Source organism: Rhopalosiphum maidis, chromosome 3 (genome assembly GCF_003676215.2).
Source record: "Rhopalosiphum maidis isolate BTI-1 chromosome 3, ASM367621v3, whole genome shotgun sequence".
NCBI lineage: Eukaryota > Metazoa > Arthropoda > Insecta > Hemiptera > Aphididae > Rhopalosiphum > Rhopalosiphum maidis.
This window is the reverse complement of record NC_040879.1, coordinates 60,406,067-60,431,158: the sequence shown is the minus strand read 5'-3', so window position 1 is coordinate 60,431,158 and position 25,092 is coordinate 60,406,067. Positions and strand designations below refer to the sequence as shown.

The 25,092-nt window shown below is 26.9% G+C and overlaps 5 protein-coding genes across 5 annotated transcripts; 2 read left to right on the top strand and 3 right to left on the bottom strand.

The window, feature by feature from the left end:
- Window positions 1-1,181: 1,181 nt before the first annotated feature.
- LOC113557588 (zinc finger BED domain-containing protein 5-like) lies at window positions 1,182-2,225 on the bottom strand. The gene is made up of 2 exons (XM_026963159.1): window positions 2,211-2,225; window positions 1,182-2,054 (listed from the first exon to the last, which is right to left on the bottom strand). The coding sequence occupies exons 1-2, from the start codon at window positions 2,223-2,225 to the stop codon at window positions 1,182-1,184; spliced, it is 888 nt and encodes a 295-aa protein (XP_026818960.1).
- Window positions 2,226-2,634: 409 nt separating this feature from the next.
- On the top strand, window positions 2,635-11,164 carry LOC113557586 (piggyBac transposable element-derived protein 3-like). The gene is made up of 4 exons (XM_026963158.1): window positions 2,635-2,666; window positions 2,913-3,814; window positions 3,977-4,639; window positions 11,022-11,164. Exons 1-4 carry the CDS (start codon window positions 2,635-2,637, stop codon window positions 11,162-11,164), a joined length of 1,740 nt encoding a protein of 579 aa, XP_026818959.1.
- A 121-nt stretch (window positions 11,165-11,285) lies between these two features.
- LOC113557585 lies at window positions 11,286-11,887 on the top strand. The gene is made up of 3 exons (XM_026963157.1): window positions 11,286-11,342; window positions 11,434-11,556; window positions 11,633-11,887. The coding sequence occupies exons 2-3, from the start codon at window positions 11,443-11,445 to the stop codon at window positions 11,885-11,887; spliced, it is 369 nt and encodes a 122-aa protein (XP_026818958.1). The 5' UTR covers window positions 11,286-11,342; window positions 11,434-11,442.
- Window positions 11,888-13,109: 1,222 nt separating this feature from the next.
- LOC113557584 (piggyBac transposable element-derived protein 4-like) lies at window positions 13,110-16,137 on the bottom strand. The gene is made up of 2 exons (XM_026963156.1): window positions 14,473-16,137; window positions 13,110-13,532 (listed from the first exon to the last, which is right to left on the bottom strand). The coding sequence occupies exons 1-2, from the start codon at window positions 16,135-16,137 to the stop codon at window positions 13,110-13,112; spliced, it is 2,088 nt and encodes a 695-aa protein (XP_026818957.1).
- Window positions 16,138-18,562: 2,425 nt separating this feature from the next.
- LOC113558508 (juvenile hormone acid O-methyltransferase-like) lies at window positions 18,563-21,584 on the bottom strand. Its single transcript, XM_026963990.1, has 4 exons — window positions 21,396-21,584; window positions 21,030-21,329; window positions 20,593-20,728; window positions 18,563-18,738 (listed from the first exon to the last, which is right to left on the bottom strand). The coding sequence occupies exons 1-4, from the start codon at window positions 21,582-21,584 to the stop codon at window positions 18,563-18,565; spliced, it is 801 nt and encodes a 266-aa protein (XP_026819791.1).
- Between the last annotated feature and the right edge of the window lie 3,508 nt (window positions 21,585-25,092).

Genomic DNA, 25,092 nt, shown 5'->3' with positions numbered 1-25,092 from the left:
TTTAAAGTTAACTGTGTACCTTATTTTAAATTTTAAGCTGCATCTATACCAGCGGTTCCCAATTAGTGTGAAGCCACGGACCCCTAGCTATAACTTAAATTGGTCCGCGGACTCCTTTTTTGTAAATACTTACTTTTCAATTTTATTTTATTATGAAAATGAGAAATAAATTTATACGATTTATTTTCAATATGAAAAAAATTATTTGATTAAACACCTTCAAACTTTATGAGACAAGTGAAATATTTCTTTTTTGTTCATAATTTCGTCTAAGTCCGGCTGCATGCTTGATATTTTAACTCTTAAATCAGCGTCAATATTAAGCCTATTACGATATTTGTTTTTCATGTAACAGTAGGTAGAAAAAGCTTGTTCACATCTAAATGTTGTGCAAAAAGGGATCAAATGTCTTAAAGCTTTCTCAGCCAGTTGCTTTTGATCATTTTGAACAATTAACCAAAAATCAATTAGTTTTTTATCGTCGAAAATATTTTTCATCTCTCCATTAGTTACCAAATCAATTAATTCATCTTGTTCCTGTTCAGAGAGATTTTCTATTTTTTCAATATCACAGTGAAATGGATTTCTTATCCACGTATTATTTGGGTCAGGTTGATGAAAATATTTTCTTAATATTTTGGCCATGCTCAACAAGTGTTCAGATATTTCACTCTTTATCTCCTGTGATAGACATTCACACGAAGATTCCAAAAAAGATTGTAATGTCGGAAAGTTACTGAAAGAGTTCTTTTCAACACGTATTGCCCAAATTTCAAACTTTTTTTATAGTTGCTTCGATCTTATCCTCAACGTGAAAAACGTCAATATAAATTCCTTGTAAACTAAAATTTAGTGTATTCAAGTATTCAAACACATCAGCCAAGTAAGCTATCCGAGACAGCCAAGAAAAATCAGTTAACAAGCCTACAAACCTGGTTTCGAGAAGAAATACTCGAACTTCGTCTCTTAGCTCAAAAAAACGCTGAAGAATTTTTCCACGTGAGAGCCATCGAATTTCAGTGTGCAAAATAAGCTGTACGTGGTCACTTCCCATGTCTTTACAAAGGACTTCAAAAAGCCTTGATTGTAGAGGTCGTGATTTAATAAAGTTTATAATTTTCACTACTTCCTCTAAAGTTGTTTTCGTGTGTTCTGATAGGCGTTTAGCAACCAACGCTTCCCTATGAATACAACAGTGAGTCCACTTTACTTGAGGTGCAACTTCTTCCCAACAATCCAGTTGTGTAACCTGACATTGCTGCTGCACCATCAGTGGTTATTCCAACGCATTTTTCCCACCTAATGCCATGATCTGTAAAAAACTTATCAATAGCTTCAAATATATCTTTTGCCGAAGTATGTAGGAGCTCGCATGAAAACAAAAAATCTTCAAATAACTGTTTTTCCCATATAAAACGGACAAAAACCAACATAGATGACTTACTTGCTATGTCAGTACTTTCATCTAGTTGCAATGCAAACTTGTCACTTGTAAATAGCCTTGTAAATAGTGTTTCTTCAATATTTGCAGACATATCAGTAATTCTTCTTTGAATAGTATTATTAGATAGGGGGACAGAACTAATCAACTTTGCTGCTGATTCACCTAACATTTTTTTGCACAGGACAATTGCAGTAGGAAGAATTAGTTCTTCGGCTATGGTATGAGCCTTACCAGATTTTGCAACAAGTTGAGCGACTTCGTATGAATCTAAAGTGGCATTTTTATTACCACTTAAACTTGTCGAAGATTTCATCACTTTTTGTGATTTTTTAAATTCTCCTAACTTGACTACAAAAAAATCCAACGACTTACTAGTAAATTCGCCATGTTTAGTCTCAAAATGGCGTCGTAGTTTGGAAGGTTTCATACTTTCATTGGACAAGATCTCCAAGCAAATAATACACTGTGGTTTTGGTTCATCTTCAGTCCCAGCAAATGTAAATCCTAATTGTAAATATTCAGTGTTATACTTTCTCACTTTAGTTCCTACGGTACTCTTCGAATTTACATTACGGCGATTTGAGTCTGAACTACTATGTTGATCAGTACACTAAAATAAATTTATTATTGAAATATTATCAATAAAAATACAGATAAAGTGTAAAATTATAAAATATAATTTGCGCAATACATAATATGCACGCATTTAACGACAGATTAATAAGTAAAAAAGTTCTTTTGATAAATAAATGAATGAGTTATTTACTTGAACTTTATTCATATCATTCACAGTATTATCTTCTTCTATTTCACATATAGGCCTTTTAACCCTTTCGCTACCATTGTCCATTGCAATGGACATGACTTTATTTTATTTTCTATAATTTACTATGTATACAAACTAATCATATTACGCATATATATTTATCTAACACTAGTATAAATCAAAATAAAAATATTTTTAGACTTCTAACTAATATAGTTTTTTGTGAAGAAATGAAAATACAAAACAAAATTTTGTATACTGTTGTGTTATCAAAAACTGAAATATATTTTAACTTATTCACTGAAATATAAGTGTTGGTAACACTGAATATTTTTTTCTTGGTAAAAGGTATCTGGAATGATAAAATTTTGTTGATTAAGCATACCTTAGTATCATACACTACAAGTAATACACGATAAAAAGTATGTCCATTGAAATGGACAGTGGGAATATCGGGTAAAATTTCAATTCTAATTTATTAACTGTTTGGGTTTTTTTCTAGAATTGAGTTTTGTGGTATTGTCATCAATATCGTATGACGTAATAATGGTAATAATATAAAAACAATTATATTATTTATATTGTGTTTAGTTGATATTCTGTATCAGTACCGTCTGCATGTATTCGCTCGCACGTCTCGGTTTTTTATTATTATTTCAAGTTTTTATATAATATGGCGTTAAATGAAAAACAAATTTTGAGCTTTTTGGATGACGGAACAATTAGTGATATAGATATATTGAATAGTGAGCCAGAGAATGAACTTGAAGATTTATTAAATAAATTTGCGAATGATGATTTCTCTGCCGAACTCGATAATGAAATGCTGGCTAATACAGAATTAGACTTGCACGAAGAAGACGACCAAACAACAAATGAAACTCAGTCTGGAAATGAAGTCTTTGATAAATCACCAATGCAGTTTCCATTTGTCCAAAAAAAAGATATAAAATGGATAAATAAACCATTTCAAGAGCCGTATATAAATCTTACAGATTTAGAACCAATAGATTGTCCCTCCACTATACCACAACCATACGAATATTTCACTAAATATTTTGACCAAAAAATATTCCAAGACTTGTCATTTTATACCAATTTATACGCAGTTCAAAATAATGATTTTTCTTTTAAACCTACGTCACCATTAGAAATAAGATCTTTTATTGCAATTCAAATGATGATGGGTGTTTTGAAGTACCCTAGGATCGGGATGTACTGGGAACAACAATTTCGCGTAAATATAATTGCCGATACAATGCCCAGAAATAGATTTTATTCTATTCGACAAAATATTCATATCATCAACAATATGGATATAGCTCGTGATAATACCGATAAATTTGTAAAAATTCGTCCATTATTTGATGCGCTAAATAATCGATGTAAACAATTACCAGTGGAACGAAACATTAGTGTTGACGAACAAATAGTTCCTTTTAAAGGTCAATTAGTTATAAAACAATATATGAAAGGAAAACCGAATCCGTGGGGCATTAAAATATTTTTACTGTGTGGTCAAAGCGGCATTGTCTATAACATGATTCTTTATCAAGGAGTTTCAACTAATATTAACAAGGATTTACAAAAAAATTTCGGTCTAGGTGGAGCAGTTGTCCTCGATCTTACTAAACATCTTACGCCAAATCGACATTTTCTTTTTTTTGACAATTTTTTTTCTTCGTATAATTTATTTTATGCACTCACTGCACGTCAAATATATGCAGCAGGCACAATTCGAATAAATCGATTTTTTAATCCACCAGTTTTATCCGATAAAGTTATTATGAAAATGGGGAGAGGAACCTCTTATGAAGTAACTTCAACATTAGGAGTTGGACTGTTGAAATGGTGCGACAACAAAGCAATAACCATGGCATCTAACTTCATTACTTCAGGAAAACCGGAATCTGTTTCTCGCTGGGACAAAAAAAATAAACAATATGTTAACATCGAAAGACCAGAAATTATCAAACTATATAACAAATCCATGTTAGGAGTGGACAAACACGATCAACTTGTGAGTTATTACCGCGTGTACATGAAATCTCGAAAATGGACTCTGCGTATGATAACTCATGCTTTTGATATGGCTGTGGCAAATTCTTGGCTCGAATACAAACAGGACGCAGAAAATATGGGAATATTAAAAAAAGATCAAAAAGATTTGTTGCATTTCAAAACCACTTTGGCTGAAGAGCTAGTGATGGTTGGACGATTCAGTCCCGGAAAAAAAAGGGGTCGTCCAACATCTTCACCATCCAGTAGTACAAGATCTGCAGAATGTAGTTCACCTACACCTGCCAAAACATCGTCAAAAGCATTGGAGTTTCGACCAACAGAAGGTGTAAGCAAAGATCTTTTTGGACATTTTCCCGCGTATGATGATAAAAAAGAAGCAACACGGTGCAAAAACAAAAAATGTACAGGTAAAACACATATTGTATATAATAAATGTAAAATTCATTTGTGTTTTACACCAAAAAAAAATTGTTTTTATGATTTCCATTGTAATTAATTTTAATCTCATTTAAGTGTTTTATAAACTAAAAGTTAATATAATATTATCTAAGTAAATAAGTTGTCTTCTTTTACGAAATAATGAAGCAAAATAAAAGTTTTATGTTTTTTTTTTACATTTGTCGTTATTGTATTATTTTATACCGTAAATCCCAATGTCCATTCCAATGGACATACCTGTAACTTTTTAGCAATAAAAAAAAAAAAAAAAAATTGGTACATCATATTGAAAGGCCATAAGTTTCAGATATGAACAGAGAAAATTTTTTTTTTCAAAAAAATTAATTTGGTAGTGAAAGCGTTAAGTGAACCAGATTTTAACCACTGATACATTATGGTTATTCGTTTAATTTTGAAATACAATGTATAAAAAAGGACACACGGCACTAATCGCTGACCAGTAATGACTGAGACTACTAACTAATACTAATGTTGATTATTTACTTTAAATTATATGACCGAAATATATTTTATTGGTTAATGGAAAGAAAATAATCAGTATGGTTTCACGTTCTGAATTATAGTAATAATAGTGTAATAGTGAAGATAATAATGATATTTATTTCTATGAAATTGCTTATCTATTTATTTCGCGATAATCGAGTTTCAATAGTTCATAAATACTCGGAATTTCATATTACTACAAAGTTAATAATTTCACTAAAATAAAATAAAAATATTACTACAAAACAACATAACCGCGGACCCCTGCGGACCACCAATTGGGAACCGCTGATCTATACCATAGGAAACTAAAAATAATAACTAATTTATATTAATTTAATTATTTATTGAAAATTAGTAATATATTTTGGGAGAAATTAATTTTCATAAATAAAAGAATAATCAAGAATTGGTGATAAATGTACAAAGATTTTTTCTTATTCCTTCTTTAAGAATTTTTAATTAGGTTTATTATACTAATATAACCAAATAAGTTGAGTTTCAACTCTCCACTGCCCAAGAGTAGCAAATGTAATTATGTTTCCAATGCAATGTCAATTGTTTACTAGTAAGAAATGCTGTAGGTTTAACAGTTTAACATTCAAAGCAGTTCCTAGTTGGAATGGAGAAGTAGATATAGCAACCACAGTTGCAGTTGAGCAAAAATAAAGATTGAATGGAACATTTGACACTGTATTGTTGCCAAGAGAAAATCCTAAGTAGTTAAAAATAAAATTATTTCCTATTTCTTTTACAATAATCACTAATCAGTTTATTAAAAATTAACTGATTTATTTTTAATTGTTACTAATGTAGGGTAAGCTCCGAATGATAATGAAGTTGAAGAGTACCTAAGTTATCAAACAAAAAAAAATTGTGTTTGTAGTTTTCTTATTAATAGTGGCCCCCTAACCAAAATTAGTTGTAGTTTATGGTATTGATCACAATAAATGAACTTCTAGAGATGTTCCAAACATCCAAAGCCAAACTGATCAAATTATTTATATATAGCAATTTTAGAATATATAATTACACAAAATATTGCAAAAATAATAAATATGTTAATATTTATTAATCGATTTTCAGTAAAGGTAATTAAACCATTTAACCATTATCAACAATATACAAATTGAGGGTGATTAATTATTTTAAGTATACATATATATACATATATATATTGCAAGTGCCTGAAACCTATAGTAAGTTATTATTGGTAGATGTTTTAACGTTTGAGCCTATATTTAAAAACGGTATAAGTAAACATGCTTACATTCCTGCATTTTCTGCATTATTCACCAGAGTAGAACCACTTAAATTAAACATAAACATGTTTTAGAAATTATAATTTTAAGTAAAGATAAATATTTTTAATTTTAATAACACCTTAAAATTAACTAATTAAAAGTGACAAACTTGCAATACTATAACAACATTAATTATAGTATATTTATTAATAAGCAATAATACTATAATATGGTATTTCATCTCTGTGACATGTGGATTGATAAGGTAAAGGTGTTAATCAAAATGGATATATCTACCTTGATGTTAACGTTAACATTTTCATTTTACATACACCCACCTAAGGTAAAGTATTAAAATGATAACATTTATAACTAAATCTGTTTGGAAGAATATGTGCCTTCAACAATGCCATGTTAAAGTATAATGCCACTGGGGGCACACATATTTTTCTGCCTCATACCCACCTACAACAATACCAATCATAAACTAATATAATACACTGATGTCTGATTAAATGAATACAGTAAAGATACTTTGTTGCATCATCACTTTTTGTACAAAATATAGGTAGGTGTTAGGCGCAGGTATTTAGCTTTTATATACTTACATAATTAATTACATATAATATAATTAAATCAATCATAAAAAATATAATTTATATTATGTTTATTTTTTATGGAAACTAATAAAAACGACTTACGCTAAAATAATATGGTGTAAAGGCTATAATGCTGTCAAGATCAGCATGTAAATTGATTTTTATGTATAGACTGTAGAAAACAATTGATCATTTCAAAAAATATCTAATATATCAAATATTAAATTTAAAGCACTCATTATGATAAATTAATAAAATTTAACAAAACAACAAATTATTAAATTTTATTCTAAAAAATATAGAAAAAGAATAATTTAATTTGTAGTAGGTATGACAAAAAACTGTCAACTGTCTAGTGTGGCAGTGTCCATTGACTACTGAACACCAACTATAATAATATAGCAATAATTCTGTTATTTGTAAATTATTTTTAAAAATAAATTAATAATTCACCACCACTGGAAAACTGAAAATGCGTGCTTGCGTCGTAGTTTTATCACTCGAACTTGTATTTTCACCAATTCACAATAATGTGAACACGCCAATACTTATCAAGAACTAAAGTTAATAGTATAATAATATTACTACAATAACTGTACGCCAATCCTCGTCCATCGAGTTTCTTGATTGTTTCAACTGCGTATGTGTACTGTATAGGTATTGAATTCATTTGAATTTAACTTAATATCTGTGTATAATATATTTCATATATTTTAATATTTATAAAATGTTTAATCAGTAATCACTGATTGAATAATTTTTATATTACGAAAAGTACCTACAAAATCACAAAATAATTAAAATATTAACAATATTGTACCTATTGTAATAGTTCATTATAAGATTTTTTCTAGGGCAACACTGAGGTATGCATTCAATATAACGGACCATTTTATTAGCAGCTCTCTAAAGTCCATAAGAATAATGTAATTTTTTGAGATGTGACCATTTCTGATTTCATCTATTCTGTGATTGTATTTTTACTCTGTAGTCTATAAATTAATCACAGTATATCACAGTATATACATAGTACAATATAGATATCTGTGAAATGAATAGATTATAATATACGTGGTCGAAAACTTTGAAGCACTACAGGCAACACCGTTCAAATAAATCGCTGCCTATCCAATAGAAGATAAGAAATATTAGTATTTGTACTGATTAGTGATTAGTAATTACTGATTACTGACTAGTGAGAACTAGGCTGTCTGGCGCTGATCATTGGCCTGTGGGCCGTGAGTCCGTGATTGTTACGTGACACTTATTTCCGGCTATCGCTTAAAGACTCTCCTACTCTCCTAGTCTCCTTGTTCGACTCCACGTGCTTGACCGGAAAACGGCGTCAAAAACGCACGATTGTCAATCATTCAATTACATCTTCAACATTGCTTTGCACACAAACCTTCGACCGATAGTCATATAATAAATATCTGTGAATATAACAAAAATTTTGACTCCAGTAATGTTCAAATCTTTGGTTTGGATGCTCCTTGAACTGCAACAGTATGAAATTATTGTCCGTTAAATTGTAAGTATTGTAATATTTTACCCAATTCATAACTTGCTTTAAAATATCATAAAAAACTATTGTACAAACAATGTTCCTCTGACCTATCTAGGTAAGTACTCACAAATATATACCAATGGTTCCATGTATGCCAGACTTCAACATTTTAACACTACCAAATACATAAAAGCAATCATAACTCAGATAATTTGGATAAACTATCTCTCGAATGGTCAATTATAAAAAAATATCATCATAGTTAAAGATGGTTTACCATTAAGGTTTGTAGCTATAGCATATATTTTTAATTTTTTTTTTACATTATAGATAGTTATATTTTTTTACAGTAGCATTAATAAGTCAGATGATATTGATGATGGTGAAGTAGACTGAAGTACTCTGCAAATAAAATCCCACTTTACGTCAAGTGTATGCGTACAATCACGAAATGCATAACTGTCTTTATAGATAGTACAAATAGATGTTATAATATCACTAATTTACCAGACACTTAATCTAGATTTTAAAGCCTTAACAACATTATAAGAAAATAATTTCAATGATAATTTGATAGTTCTTGCAGATAATACAATAGTAAGTATTATCATATTTCACAATATTTTTATTATAATTTATCAATCAAAAATGATATAAGTATTTACATAGAATATTTTCTATTACATTTACTACTCAATTTACTATTTATAAGCTTTCTCATTAGTTAACTTTTTTAATGTCGAGTTCCATAAAATCGTTTTTCAAACTTATTTAATTTATGCTTTTAAATTTTTTTATTAAGCCATTTTGATATACGAACAGTTGAATAATAATAAATGTACAAATTAGTACTTCTTTACATTTTTGTAATTTTGCAATTTTGTTATTTTTTTTTAACTGTAAAGGACTAAAAAATTTGTTTTATTAACTGAAATATTTATATTTATTTTATTATATTTTAATATTATATGCAATTAAGTTTTAAGTATTTAACTTATTTTTATTTCAATACTCATAATTGAAAATTTTAGCTATAATATGGATTTTTAACTTTAATTCATAAAATTTGTAAAATTAAAATATGAAATAAATACTATTTATTCTCTTTATTATTTAGAATATGGGTAAAAAATTTTAAGTTTTACAGTTCATTAATAATTATTATACAAGCATTACTGAAACCTTAATGCCCGTTGCAAAAAGGACCAATAAGTTTTATTAATCAATCCAATAAATATTCAAAAGAGTTCTATAACTTTATTGGCCTGATAAGATAAAATTATTTTGTGATAATGTAATATTATTATTTATCACTATTCACTTCTTAATTATTATTAATCAAATAGTTTTGAAACTTCAACTTTATTCTGTGCTTCATTAGTTAACAGTTTATTAATTCAAATTTCAATGAAAAACATGATGTGCTTGAAATTTTAATAAACCTTCCTCGACCACAATTGTACAGAGATCGTTTTAATCCTCTGGAACATTATGACAATATTATGTCATTACTGGAGACCAGAATTATATGCATTAAAAATGTGGCAAATATGCAAAGTAAAAAGGTCCAAATATGTGTTAAAATGAATCATAAATTTATATTACTTTAAACAACTACAAACATTAGAACAAATATAACAAAATTAGGAATGTTGGACCTTTCAACATCTAAGTTAATCAACAAAATATTTAAATGTATATATAATAAACATTATTAAATGTTTTTAAAGCAGTTTAAACAAATAAAATATAACATTCGCAGTATAAACAATAAATTAATACTAATTTTTTTTTTTAATTAACACGGAATCAAACTAGTGAAAATAAAATTTTATATCGTGTTGACAGTAATTTTTTTTTCCAGTATAGCAGTATTAGAAAATTGCAATTTCCAAAATAAAAACATGAAATAATTTAATTATTTACTAAGATTGAAAAAATGGATGCATTATAATTATGCACTTATAAAAAAATATGCCCTAACTCTCCAAATATGCTATTATATGCAAAATTAAATTTGGTCTATGGAATCTGTTGGGTCTGAATCGTCCAAATTTCAAACCCTGGTATAAGTACATATACACAGTATGAACAAGCAAATGCATAAAATTCTGGTCTCTAGTTATTACCATCCTAATATAACTTCGTTTATAATTAATATTGGGCTAGATTTTAAATAAAAATAATTTCAAATTGTGTACCTTGCAGGTTAACAAAGAATATCTTTATGATATTATTGATTGTAATTGGAAAGGACATAAAACATGATACTTATAGAAGTTATGCAATAAAACCAGAGGTACAATTATTATTAGCGTTAAGATTCTATGCGACGAACATTTCAAGTAAGTGATCCAAATTTATTCATTTATGAGCCATATATTTATTAAATAATTATAAACAAAAAAATGCTATGATTTAATAAAGAATTAAATATATTATAATATATACCTAACTAGTAATTAACATAGTTGTGTTACAAAATAGACTGTTATAGGTGATCATATTCAAGTGCACAAGTCATCTGTTTGCAAAATTATTAAACATGTGTCTAAATGTTTAGCTTGCTTTTGTCCTTTGTTCATAAATATGCCCAAAATTCAAAATGAAATGCAAAAAGTTCAAATTGGATTTTATTGACGCAGCCAATTTCCTAAAATAATTGGTGTAATTGATTGCACACATACGTATTAGAATTCAATCTCTTAATAGCAATATAGGAAAACAGTTTAGAAATAAAAAAGCCTACTTCTCCTTTAATGTTCAAGCTGTATTTAATAGGAAACTACAAAATGGAGATTATGAACATTGTAGTTAGGTAATAGTGTAATTATTGATATTTTTTAAAATTATTTTATGGGTATAAGTATATGAATTATATTTAATACATTATTTATATAAATGACCAGGATCTGTACATGACAGTACTATTTTTGATAATAGCTTATTGCGTGCATAGTTCGAAAACAATGAATATAAAGGATATTTTCTTCTCGAAGATGGTGGATATCCCTGCAGAAAAAAAGTATCAAGTAATTAAAATTGATATTAGTAATTTAATAGTTTTGTAATAATGGTGGTTAAGTAAAAAAAATATTGAACTTATAGAAAGCTCAAATCGGAACCAGAAATGTGATCAAAAAAGTTTTTGGTGTTTTGAAACGGCATTTTCCAGTTTTGTCTATTGGATTAATTAATCAACCAAAATCAGCATTGACTACTATTGTTGCTGTGGCTGTTTTACTAAATATTTTGTTAAAACAAAATGATACTATGCCACGAAAAGATTTGCAGATTGTTGATGATTTATTTGAAGAACTAGATGCCTTGCCAATAGCAAGTTGGAAATGCTGTAAGAAATAATATAATTGAAAACTAATTTTCTTAATAGATCATTTCTTAATTGAGTTTATAGTTTATAGTTTATACTTCTTATGGCTCGTATATCTTATATAATATTCTATGTAGCATATTATAGGTAATATTTTTATTTTTTTTAAATATATGTATATTGTATATATATTCATTATTTTTTCTTTATTATGTTTTGTAATGCATTATAATTTATAATTTACATATTTTAATAATAAATAATGATCATTAACAAAAACGTTTATAGAAATAAAAAAAATAATTTAAAAAATATTTTTTTTTATCTAGTATGGTATTGTGAAACCATTTTTTTAATGTGTCTATAATTTTAACTTTTGGCTGTCAATGTATTTAATTATCTTTTATAAAAAATAAAGGTATTAGACAGAAAAACAAATTTTAATATATTGATTTACCATTAGTCTCAATGTAGTCAACTATCTCTTTTTGTACTTCTTGTTTAATGTCGTTGGCATTATCATTTAAAGTAAATGCAGCTTTTTTAAATCTGGGATCTAATAAAGTAGCCTTAGCATAGAATTGTGATGGGTATAAATCTTCAATATGTTCAAAACGTTTTGTTGTTTATTCAAGTAACTTTTTTTTTAAGAACTTTTCTGTGAAAGTTACTGGGTTTTTATTATTGACAGATAATAATAAACCTATAAGTTATAAGTAAAAAATATTATTAAAATATAAAATTAAAATAAGTGTACACATTTAATATTTACTATAATTACCTACCTCTTATTAATGGAATAACTTTTGACAAGGTTGGTCGTTGTACTGATGATAGTTGTATCGTTAAGCTTTCAAAAGGTTTCAAAAGTATAACAAAATTATTAATGGTTTGCCACTGTTCATTTGATGGCATGTCTGGACTGGACATCTTAGTAAGCTCATTGAAACTATTATCAGTGGTTCTTTAACTTTTAGCAAACGGTCCATCATAATAAGTGTACTATTCCAACGAATTGCTATGTCTTGCTTAAGTTTTAAAACAGGAGAATTTAGTTGTTTTTGTTTCTTGTGAAGAATTCTCGTTGATACCTCACTGTGTTTAAAATGCCTAACAATAGAACGACACATTTTGATCAGCTTCATCATTTCTATTTCCTCGGTTTGATTAATATCAATGTCATTTACCTCAATTTTACTTTTTAAAGCATTTTTTACAGCATTGTTCAATTTATGAGCAGCACATGGAATATGTTCAATTTTTAGTAATTTTTGTTGCTGCCTTAATATTTGCACCAGAGTTTGTCACAATTGCTGTAACTTTTATTTCTATTTTCCACTCTCTAATAATATCTTTTAGTACTTCAGATAAGTACTGTGCTGTATGACTAAATTCTAGTTTTCTTGTGGTTAAATTCCAAATATCTGATGTAAGTGATACATATTTTCTATGAAACAAAATAGTTTCAATCATCTTTCGAGTTGATTCATACAAATTTGGTATAAGCATAGTTCCAATGAGTTTGCGGCTAAGCAACTTATAACGTGAATCAAGTAGGTTAATAAGTTTTCTGAATCCCTTGTTCTCTATGATTGATAATGGTTGCATATCTTCTGCAACCATTTCAACAACAGCTTTATTGAATTGGTCCACTTTACTTTTAGATGGTACAATAAACTTATCAAATATTATTAAACATGATTAAATTTACATGAATAAAAATAAAAATAGGTATGTGTAAGATTGTACAAATTTGACATATTAGTATTAATTAATAACTAATATTACCTATTCATTAGTGTCAACTGTGTCTGTCTCTGGTGGTGATTCTTGTATCTGTACAGTATTGTGTTCATCAGAATACTGAGCCACTGTTGAAGATCTAGATGTAGAACTTAAATAAGATAGTCAAATATTCATAATGAAAATCTGAGGAGTTTTATAAATTAAAATATTGTTTAAAATTAATTATATTATAAAATTCTGTATTTTTATTGAAGTTACTTCTTTTCTCAAAAAGTGAATTGCAAATTATTCATTTAGTATATTTTTTCAAACCTTATAAACAATTTTGGATATTAATTTTTATGTCACAGTAATATTTTTTAGAAATATTACATTGAGTTTATTTTTTTTTAATTGAAGGTAAAATTTACTTATTGTTAACACGTTAAACGCCGACGTCGATTTGGCATGCGCGCGCCCGTCGCTGCAGTCGATTGACGTGCGGGCGCCTGTCGCCACACGTATAATTTGTATAATTAACGAGTGTCAACCCGTGGTTGACACCGGCCAATGGCGCCCGTTTTCAGTTATTTATAAAAATATAATTTCTATTTCGTTTTTTATTTTTTATTATTATATAACTACTAATAAATAATAATACATAATATATATTATACAATTTTAATGAAAGGTACCTTTCAAAATATTTAAAAAAAGAATAAAACATATCTTTTACTTCAAAATTATACCATTTGTATTATAATAACACTGTATAGTTATACATAAATATAAAATAAAAAAAAAAAAATCTTTTACTTTGTATAATAATAAAACTTAATGCGCAAAATAATAATTAAACTTAAAATGTTTTTAAAAATAAATCATAACAAACTTGATTATGCATGATAAATTTCGAAACAGTTTTCAATGCATAGACCAGGTTGACCTTCACAACTGCTACAATAAAATATTGTTGTTTTCCGTGTGCCGTTTGAATGGCAAACCTTACATCTTTTTCTAATATATTTTTTTTTTCGTTTTTTGGTACTTTTGTAGGATAGTGCGTGCTTTTTTTATTAGGAAGTATTGGAGGAACATTTATGCTGGTTTTATTTTTTACCAATGCTGTAATAACGGAAAGTCTAAAATCATACAGACTACATTTTTTTACGTTTTCTACGTATAAGTAATCGGCATTTAGCAAAAATAATTTAAAAAAATGAATCCCGATTTTTTTGTACCACCTTACAGTTTTTCTTTCGCATGGGTAGTATGATAGCATTTGGTCTTGTCTATCAATTCCCGACATATATTTGTTATACATAGAAATTGCCTTAGGTTTCAATTTTTGATCTCCTCTTCTGTTAGTAACTTCAACTAAATCATTAGTGTGCTCAGAGCTTATAGCTAAAACTTCTCGTCTGTCTCGCCATTTCATCACACATACGCCTTCCTTGGTATACTTTCCAACACTTTCTCCTACTTTTAATTTTTTCAAAGTTATTTCTTTAGGGTTTCTTTTTCTATTGGCTCGCAAAGTTCCTGTACAATATGTTCCTTTTGTTAGAAGTATGTGAGCTAGCTTTACACTATTGTAATAATTGTCCATATACAATGATCGACCACACCCAGTAAGTCCTTCCATTAATTTTACGACAACATATTCTGTATAAGTAAAATCGTCAGACGTATCATTTCCTTGTCCAGAGTATATCATAATTCTGTGGACTAACCCACCGGATTCTGTGAGCATGTACAGTTTGATACCATACTTATGGCGCTTATTTTTGATGTATTGCCGGAAAACTAATCTACCCCGATATAAAACCATTGACTCATCGAGTGCTAAATTTTCAGAAGGTTCATAAACATCTGTCATTTTATTATTGAAATATGTTACTATCGGTTCAATTTTATTCAGGCGATTGTTCACATCATATTCACTTTCAGTAAAATGCAAATTTCTCAAAAGTAATATAAAACGATTTCTACTCATATATTGCCGAAAAAAATTCAAGTTGAATAACTCGCTTGTCTTCCAATAATCTTCCAAACGATTGACTCTTATAGTTCCAGTGTGAAAAAGTAAACCAATAAAAAGTTTCATTTCGGGTATATTTGTATCTTTCCGCGTAGAAATTCGAGATGATGGACCCCCAGATCCAGATAAAAAAACTTCAACTGCATATTTATTGGTTTCGTTAACTAATAACTCGAAAAGTCTATCATCAAATAATAGATTAAAATAATCAATAGGGTCATTTCCTTGCGGAAAAACCTTCAATCCTTTGGATTTTGAAAACGCGATATGTGTCACTATAGGTGGTCTATTACTCCATGTATAACTCGATGAAGAAATAATAGGTACATCTGATATATTTTCCTCTTCTTGTTGTACTGTATTATTGGTTTGTGATATCGGAAGTGACCATTCTGGATCAAAATCATCATCACCAGAATCCCCTTCCCCCAAATCAGTACCAGAACTTAAGCCAAAATCATCATCTGAATTTTCTAACAAACGCAATAATTCTTCGTCAGTCATTGGGTTGCCCATTTTTCTTGAAAAAAAAATAATTTTGTTATATATTATAAACCATTAAAATTCAATTTTTCGTGCGATGGTAAAATGTTTTAAGTATTTATCGATTATTTATAATTATAATTTATTTTAAAAATGTTATACTTAAATAAACTTCAAAATTCGCGGAAAATCAATTTTTTACAAACAATAATATAATTTTATTTTATATTTTATTATTATTATATAACATATATATCTACTGTATGAGGAATATTGAAACCAAAAAAAATAGTGGTAGTGAATTAACGGAAAAGGTCCGGAATATTATTTTATTAGAATATTTTAATATAGCTTTCCAAATGTGAAAAAAAAATGTATGGATTTATGTAAAATAAAAGTATAACTTATCTTATATTTTCTTCTACTTCATATAACAATGAAAATTGCAAAAAAAATGTAAAAATCAGGAAAAACTAGAACCAACTACACTACGTAATAAACAATATATTACTGAATAGCCGACAGAAATTTCAAATATGTACAGCTATAGCCGCCTTCAAAATATCGCAATAAGCGACAGGCAGCGGCATGTCAACCACAGGTTGACACCGGCCATGGGCGAGCGCTTAGCTTATTCGTGTCAACCACGGGTTGACATCGGCTATGCGCGCCTGTTTAGTCATGTCAACCACGGGTTGACATCGGCGTTTAACGTGTTAATATTAAAAAAAAAAAAATTATCAACTTTGGAAATTTAAAATATTTAAATGATGCTCTTTTGTTGATAAAAAGTAGAAAGTAAATTATAGTATTAAACCACAAAAAAAAATTGTTATGTTTACAAAATGCATGATAAACATTAAGCTATAATTTATAAGAAAATGTTATTTTTTGTTAATATTATTAAAAATTAATATTATATTAAAATATAAAATTATTATTATCTATTATATAAAAACGACTTTTTTTATTTTATTTATATTTTTAATCAGTGTTCATCTTTATTTTGTGCTTACTATTTAATATTTAATATTTTTGTTTCAATGCATAAGAGCAAATTTTTAATTTTTATGATAGGATATTTAGATACTATTTTATATCTACAACTATATATTAAACTGCATAATTATTTTTATTATTTACCCTAGAAATAGTGTTTCACTTAAACTATAGTTATATCTTCGTATTTATATGTTATATTATTCTTGAGTGTATTCTATTATTAATCGTGGAACTTTTGAACAATTTGACCGATTGAGGTAAAAATTATTCCAGTAAAATCTTTGAGTTTTGGAGTATGTTTATAGAAAATTTTTTAGCACGTAAATTATAGATAGCCTATATATTTTTATATTAAATTGTATAGTGTTAAAATTATGTACATATCTAAAGGAGGGCTTAAGATGGCTCAGAGCGGGCTAAGCCCCCACTTCCCTGATTTCCCTATTTACATCCATGTAATTATGAATATTATTTATTAAATGTAGCACAGAAAACATTATGTATAAAAATTTAGTGAATTAACTCTTACATTTTTCATGTATTTTTTTGGAATAGGAAATTTAAAAATGATTAATGACAGTGTTTAATAATATTAACAATTGTATTTGAAAAAAGAAAATATTTAAACACGTGTATATAAATAATTTAGAACACATAAGTCATTATAGTCATTTACAATATAACATTTTGAATTTTATTCCTTAAATCATAATATATTTTCAATTTTCTATGGATTTGGCTTAACCTTCATATGATATATAGCACTCCCAGTGGTGATGACTACCTGTAGTAAAATTTTCGATCAAGTTTTTAAATAAGTGACGACACCTTATCAATACACCTTGAACCGGGCATAACGATTACGCATAAATCTATCAAATTTTCCCACTTTTCTCTACATGGTTACATCTCACATAATACATTTCTAGAACACTTAAAATATTTTTGAATTTTACTGACATTTGTTAGAAAGTTGCTACACTCTTCTAGACCACATACTGATAAATATCTATGTATAATTATGTAGTAAATAAAAAAATGGCAAACATTTAGCATAGTTACAAGTGATACAACATCATTTTTTAGATGATATGTTTATCGTCACAAATACAAAAAAAAATTATCACATACTAAGATTGTACTTTTAGAAAATCAATAATTCTAAAATATATTATACTAAGAATCTATAATGTTTTGAAAGCAACAATAAATAGAATAGGTAATAGAAAGGTTAACACCTAAACAGGGCATAATTTTCCACAAGCAAAAACAAACTATTGCAACAAAAATAACTTTATTATATTTATAAATTCTTTATTTTTTTATTTAAATTTTTTTATATACTTTAAAAATTTATGAAACTTAAAATTAATAATATTTCTTAAGATTTTAGTTTATTATTACAATTCTTTAAATATAAACCTGTTAGCAAAAAAAACATTATGATATTTAATATTTAATCTTTAACAGCATGCACAGTAATAGGATGATATGCAACAATTGTTTTTCCAGTAATTGAACATATTTCAACCATTTGTCTCTCACATATTATATCTTTAACATGTATGGAATATCTGTCGTGTAAATGCTGTGGCAAATTACTGTACATTACATCTACTGCTTTGATAGTATCTAATAAATACAAATAATAAATAAGATTAATAACTGAGAAATAATAATAAAATAATTTACTCTATCATTGCAATAACATTTTAAGATGGTTTTGAATCTTCCTGATCCTAGCTAGCAATATAATAAATAACAGTTCACAGCAAAATCAAAAACATTTTTTTAGTCATACTTATAGTCTCATAAAAAAATTTACTGAACAGGTGAATTGGGGACAAAAAAATAAATACATCTATAAACTAACTACAGGATGAAATTATGAAGTATTGAAGTGTTAAATTATGTATTTTGAGTTATAATCAAATTAAAAATAATTTGATAAGTAATTAAAACATACTCTACTAATTACATATATCAGGCTTATTATTAATATTATAGAAATTGAAAAAATTTGCTGATGAATGTAAATAATAATTATTATTATTCATTAGCCAAACATAATATAAACAAGCACAATACGAACAAAAAAATACATTTATTTGTACAAGCTTTAAAAAAAAAAAAGGAGAGCAAGTGGATATTGCTCTGCTGTATAGTAGACATGGATGGTAGGTCACTATAACGAATGTGTTAAATTTGACTGCAATGACAAGTATCATTGTACATGAAAAACGATTCTGAACGGAAATGATTTGTAAGTCTAGGATATATTATATTACTACCTATATTTTTACCTCATTTTTACTGTTATTTAAAGAAAAAGTCATGGAGAATCTTGTGTTGGGTATTTTAACCTTAGATATAAATCACAAAAATTCTTTGAATTTTCGCGATTTTGACATATTTTGTAAACATTTGAACTTTTAATGTTTATAAACAAAAATTGTGACTAATGATTTTTGAATTTTTTTTTTTACTACAACAAGAACAACTTATAATAAACCTTGTATTAAATTTTAAAGATTTTTAGAAAGCCAATTTTTTTATCGGCATTTCAAGAAAAAAAAATTAGAAAATTCGAAAATTTAAATTGTTTACAAATAGCTTAAAAAAAGTCAAAATATTTTGAAATTAATTTGATTTATTTTTGAGTTACAGCAAAACCAAAAAATTGATTTTATCAAAAAGTGATAAAACGTGATGACAGACACAAAAATAAAAAAAAAACACACATCATTGTAAAATCAATACATTCACCACTCCGTTCAGAATTTAAAAATATTGGCATGATATTAAGTTTTCTTGATAAATTAAAATAATTAATTAATAAGACGTATTGTCGCAGTACCCACATGTGTTGTCTGCGTCTTACGTACGATATAACACATTTTCATTCGCCAGTTTCAATAGTATGTAGTATGTTAGTTTTAATATTAAAGTGAATTGACCTATTATAAAATTTAAAGGTAAAATTATTATCTAGGTTTTTTTTTATTGATATTATTTTTGAGTAAGTTATTAATTATTATCATTTTAAAATGTACAGTTTCAAAAAGATCATAACCTACTTAAAAATAATAATATTAATAAAAACCTACGTGGTGATAGTATAAAAATCTAGCCTATACATTTTATAATAGTTGTATTCACTTTAATATCAAAGCTAACAACACACTACTGAAACTGGTGAACGTAAATTTGCTATGCCATACGCATGTGAGACATAGACAGCACATGCAGGTACTACGTCCTTTAAATATAATTTTTTTACACATTTATAAGTTTTTATTGCATACTTATTGAAAAATATTTAGGAGCATAATTGCATACTTGTTCAAAGGTTTTTTAGTGCATGAACTTACAAGTCTTGATAATAAAATATTGACAGTAAATAATTGTAAATAGCAAAAAAATAATTTTAGTTTAAACTTTTGAGTTTTGATAAAAAAAAAAATAAAAACAAGTGATAATAATTACTCAAAAGTGATGAGAAGTCCGGAAATGTATATTTTTTTACAGTTGATTCTAAATTAATAATTCGAAATCCAGCCTTGATTAACATTTCTTTCAATTCATCTTGTGAATACGAATCTTGCGATATCTGCTTTATGTCCTGTAAACAATTTATTGCAAGTTTATTATACCCTGAATTTGTATATATATCATATTAATTATTAAACATTTAAAAAGTAAAAACCAATCGATCATAATTATTTATGATATCAGGTATTTGTTTTAACTTTTCATATTAATATACCTATCTATTTTATTAAAATCATCAACTAATGGTCTTTACTTTTTACTTTGTATACAAATATACAAACTTCTTAGTATTAATACATAAAAGTACATCTATCTAAATTATTTAATTATCAAAATAACACTTTAAAGAAAATAGTCACATAAATACTCACTTTAATATATTTTTGCCATTCTTCATCCATAAATGTATATAATTCAACTATTGGATTAATTAACAAAAAGTTTATCAAAATTTCGCCACCACTTTTCAACATTAATTGCATATTAAGGAAAGAATCAAATTTATTATGAACCCAATGAAGGCAAAAAAATGAAAATATTTTATTAAATCCGTGTGAATAAAAAGAGCAGTCATTGGCATTTTCAATATCAAGAACTTTGAAATCCATATTAGCGCATCCATAGGTCTTTTTAGCATATTCTACCATTTCTATTGATTTATCAACACCGACCTAAAAAAATCAATAATAAATACTAATAATTTATAAAAAAAACTATTCTAAGCAATATAAACATACCAAATATTTGATTTTATTTTTCAAAATAGGATAAAGAATATCTGCGGTTATATCGCCTGGTCCACATCCTATGTCCAAAACTATTTCGTGAGATTTCCATTCCATTTTATCAATATATGTAGTTGAGATATCTTTGGCTGCTCTATATTGCATAGCATTATCTTTGATATACTGCTCTGGGCAATGCATTTTAAAAAACTAAAATATTCTCTTACAAAACATTATCTTTTATACTTAGTTAAAATAAACACATTAAGATTCAAAATATTACAATAGGTACCTAATATAATTGCTTAATCGCTCAATTTCCATAACAAACACGTTATTGTTAAGAAATATTAGTATATGTGTATACAAAGAATCTTCTATCTATTAATATAATCAGATTTAAATTTTTTTTAGAAGGCTTTTTTTATAAGTTATGTGTTAATATGATCAGAAATAGATTCTTTAATATGTAAATTGATATTATCTATTCGGCTATTCATAAACCAACCTGCCTATATGAGTACCAATTATGATATATAATCTTCTCAGGCCTATACTTATTTTTATTTTATTGTTATGTGATAAATATGTGAATATAAACATATTTTTAAATACAAATATGTATAAAGAAATATACATGAGAAAATACAAAGTATTCATTACTATCTATGAATATAATTTATTTTATTTTTACATTTTTTTAGTAGTCTTACATTACTTATGATTATTTGTAATTTAATAACACTTACTTAGTAGTTTTTAAATCATTTTATTACATCTTACAACAATACATTTAGGAATAGACTTATTATTATTCCTAATTATAAATTAAACCGAGATAAGGCTGAGGTGAATAGTAATAAACTAATAAATTACTAAATAAGCAACTTTTTTTCTTACGTGCAGATAACTAATTATTTTAATATATATAATATACAGTAATGTAGTAGTAAACCCACGTTTTCACACAAAAATGAGGTTCTGAAGTACAACTTCACAACATCACGTCACCGGATACTGCCATCTCATTGGCAAACACCAAAACACATTCGTACTGACGTCATTCGTCATCTCTTTGATCACAGCATGTTCCATATAAATAGGAGCCCTGATTACCCAGAGCTTCAATGATTGTTTTACAGTCACCCCAGTTTTAAGTACTTGTATGGATCGTGGACTTTGTTACAGCCGCATCACCGCCTATACGAGTATCTCCCCAGTGTTAGACTAAATTAATACTTTCTCTCTGGTAGATTTACATTTAAGTCTGTCAAAAAAATTCATAATATTTATGTTAACTTATAATAAAACCAGTTATTAAATAACAAACGTGTTAACTTTATTTGTAATTATAAAAACCACTACCTTCGTCGCAACTGCAGACGACGCGTGCCTTCGTCGTTAAAGTAATGCAGTAACTGAGTGGTGACCGCATTCATAGAGGTTGCTACAGTAGTAACAGTACACTTTGCCTCTAATATTTAATAGGTAGGTATGATTTAATTTTACATTTAAGTACCTACATATAATATCTTTATTTAACCTAAATGAGAAATGACAAAATATAGTATTAAAATACAGCTAATTATATTCAATCATAATAACTATTTGATTATTGTAACCAACGCCAATGCAATACTCAAACAAAAAAAATATTGCATTTTCTTGAGGTGATATGAAATTTATATTGTGTATTTGTGTGAGCCCACACTATATGGTGATTTATATTTTTCTATAATATATAGGTATATGTCGTATGTATATTAATTAATAATGTATTATGTTTTATATATTATGATTTTGATTTACATTAATATATTATTCTTTAGTTGTGTCGTTTACACTGACGCAGATCACATTGTGTGTTTGTGTCATTGACTATTGTTAATGAATTATTTCGTTTGTTTCGTTGTATGCTAAGCAATCATACATACGGTACTACGTGTAGTTGTTTTTTGATATTGTATTATACGTGGGTGTTCCGGTGCCGCAGTGGGCATAATCGCATAATTTAATAATTTCAGTTTATAATAGAGGGTTATAAAAAAGTGTACTACTAGTAAATACTTGAAATTTTTATCAAATCAAATGTGTATATTTTCATTCTCATTATGTGATAAAATGTTCAAAATATATCATCACTGAATTATTTATAGGAATTTATAGACAATTATCCATTTTATTTTTCATATTTTTTCTTAGTTATTAATAAAACGTTATTCGCTGAGTCAAAAAGTTTGAAAATTTAATACAAGAACACACATATGTTGTTTATCTGTATAAAAATATTAAAAATATATACACGCATAATTTTTTTATATGCATTTGAAATTAGAATTTTTACGATATTTTCTAACTATAGTTTATAGTTAGATATTCATAAAATATTTTCTTATTAATAATAAGATCTAAGTTTTAAAAATTTTATTACAAGATTCTTCATAAGTCATAAGTAATTCATACTAAATCTAAATTTATTTTTTATAGTCATTTCAAGTTCAAATTTAGACAAATTAACTTATTTAAACGTTTCATAACGATGTTAATTATTTTATTATAATTTAAAAATATTATTCGCTGGATTTTAAAACTTTTTAGTACATATTTTACTTCACCTACGTAATGACATTTTTGATATATTTTAAGATTTTGTCTATTTTTAGTATTTTTACTGTTTTACAGAATTCATAGAAAAATTTTATTAAATGTTGAGTTACCTATATATAAGTTAATATTATATTATTATAATAAATGCTGCAATACTTTCGAAAAAACTATATCAACTTACCAATTACATTAAAACTAAAATAAATTACTTTAATAATTATTATGTACCTCTATAAAAAAAAAACATATCATGAAATATACTTTGTGTTGTGGGCTGACAGACTAATTATTAGTATAACTTTACTATTATAGTCTCTTCAGAATCATTTTTCGTATACAACGATAATATCATTGGCGTTTGTAAATTTAGCAGCTCTGTAATCATTAACCATACGTAGTATCTATTGAAAAGTGAAAAATTAAGAAATAAAGCTTATTAGGTATCAGAGATTATTTATAGAAACCATGAATAAATTTAAAAGTGGCTTTTTGCTTGTATAATTTGTGCAGTTGCTACATAATACATAAATAAATAATATTTTATTTTATTTGTTATACCACTTATACAGACCCATTTTTATCTAGACATGTATAGTTTGAAGTTCATTATTTACAATGATAGCAATTTAATAGTTATATAGTACAAAGTAACACGGTAAACCGGATTTATTAACAGAATTTAAGTAACTTAAGGTACCCTACGGTATATAAAATAAAATTGAAAATTTAGTTAATAAATAGATTATAGATACTAGCACTAGAATAATAAAAAGAGTTGATAAATACAATTATACAGCCCAGTACAGGATAGTACTGATATAGTGATATTATAATATTGTATTTGTACATTCCCGCATAAAAATCTTTATAATAATGTGTACGGCGTGCCTATACACAATATCTCCATGATTGCGTCGCCGTCATTTTCTTGTAGGATTGGAGAATAATAATGCCTACATAATAATGGCTCATATTTAAAAAAAAGAACATAATATAATATAGGTAAGCACTAAGCAGGTATAAATGTATAATATTATGTTCTTTTACACAACTAATAAATTAACACATGACACATCACTTACATTAATAGTTACAATACGTC

Coding starts and splice junctions, on each gene's coding strand:
- LOC113557586 (XM_026963158.1), top strand. CDS start 2,635: ATGTCCATTGAAATGGACAGTGGGAATATCGG. Junction 3,815..3,976: donor ACAAAAAAATTTCGGTCTAG/GTGGAGCAGTTG, acceptor TTAATCCACCAG/TTTTATCCGATAAAGTTATT. Junction 4,640..11,021: donor CAAAAACAAAAAATGTACAG/GTAAAACACATA, acceptor AGACTGTTATAG/GTGATCATATTCAAGTGCAC.
- LOC113558508 (XM_026963990.1), bottom strand. CDS start 21,584: ATGCATTGCCCAGAGCAGTATATCAAAGATAATGCTATGCAATATAGA. Junction 20,729..21,029: donor AATGGCAAAAATATATTAAA/GTGAGTATTTAT, acceptor AATTGTTTACAG/GACATAAAGCAGATATCGCA. Junction 18,739..20,592: donor GGACTTCTCATCACTTTTGA/GTAATTATTATC, acceptor TGTATTTATTAG/ATACTATCAAAGCAGTAGAT.
- LOC113557585 (XM_026963157.1), top strand. CDS start 11,443: ATGACAGTACTATTTTTGATAATAGCTTATTGCGTGCATAGTTCGAAA. Junction 11,557..11,632: donor CTGCAGAAAAAAAGTATCAA/GTAATTAAAATT, acceptor TTGAACTTATAG/AAAGCTCAAATCGGAACCAG.
- LOC113557584 (XM_026963156.1), bottom strand. CDS start 16,137: ATGGGCAACCCAATGACTGACGAAGAATTATTGCGTTTGTTAGAAAAT. Junction 13,533..14,472: donor AATTTATCATGCATAATCAA/GTTTGTTATGAT, acceptor ATATTTGATAAG/TTTATTGTACCATCTAAAAG.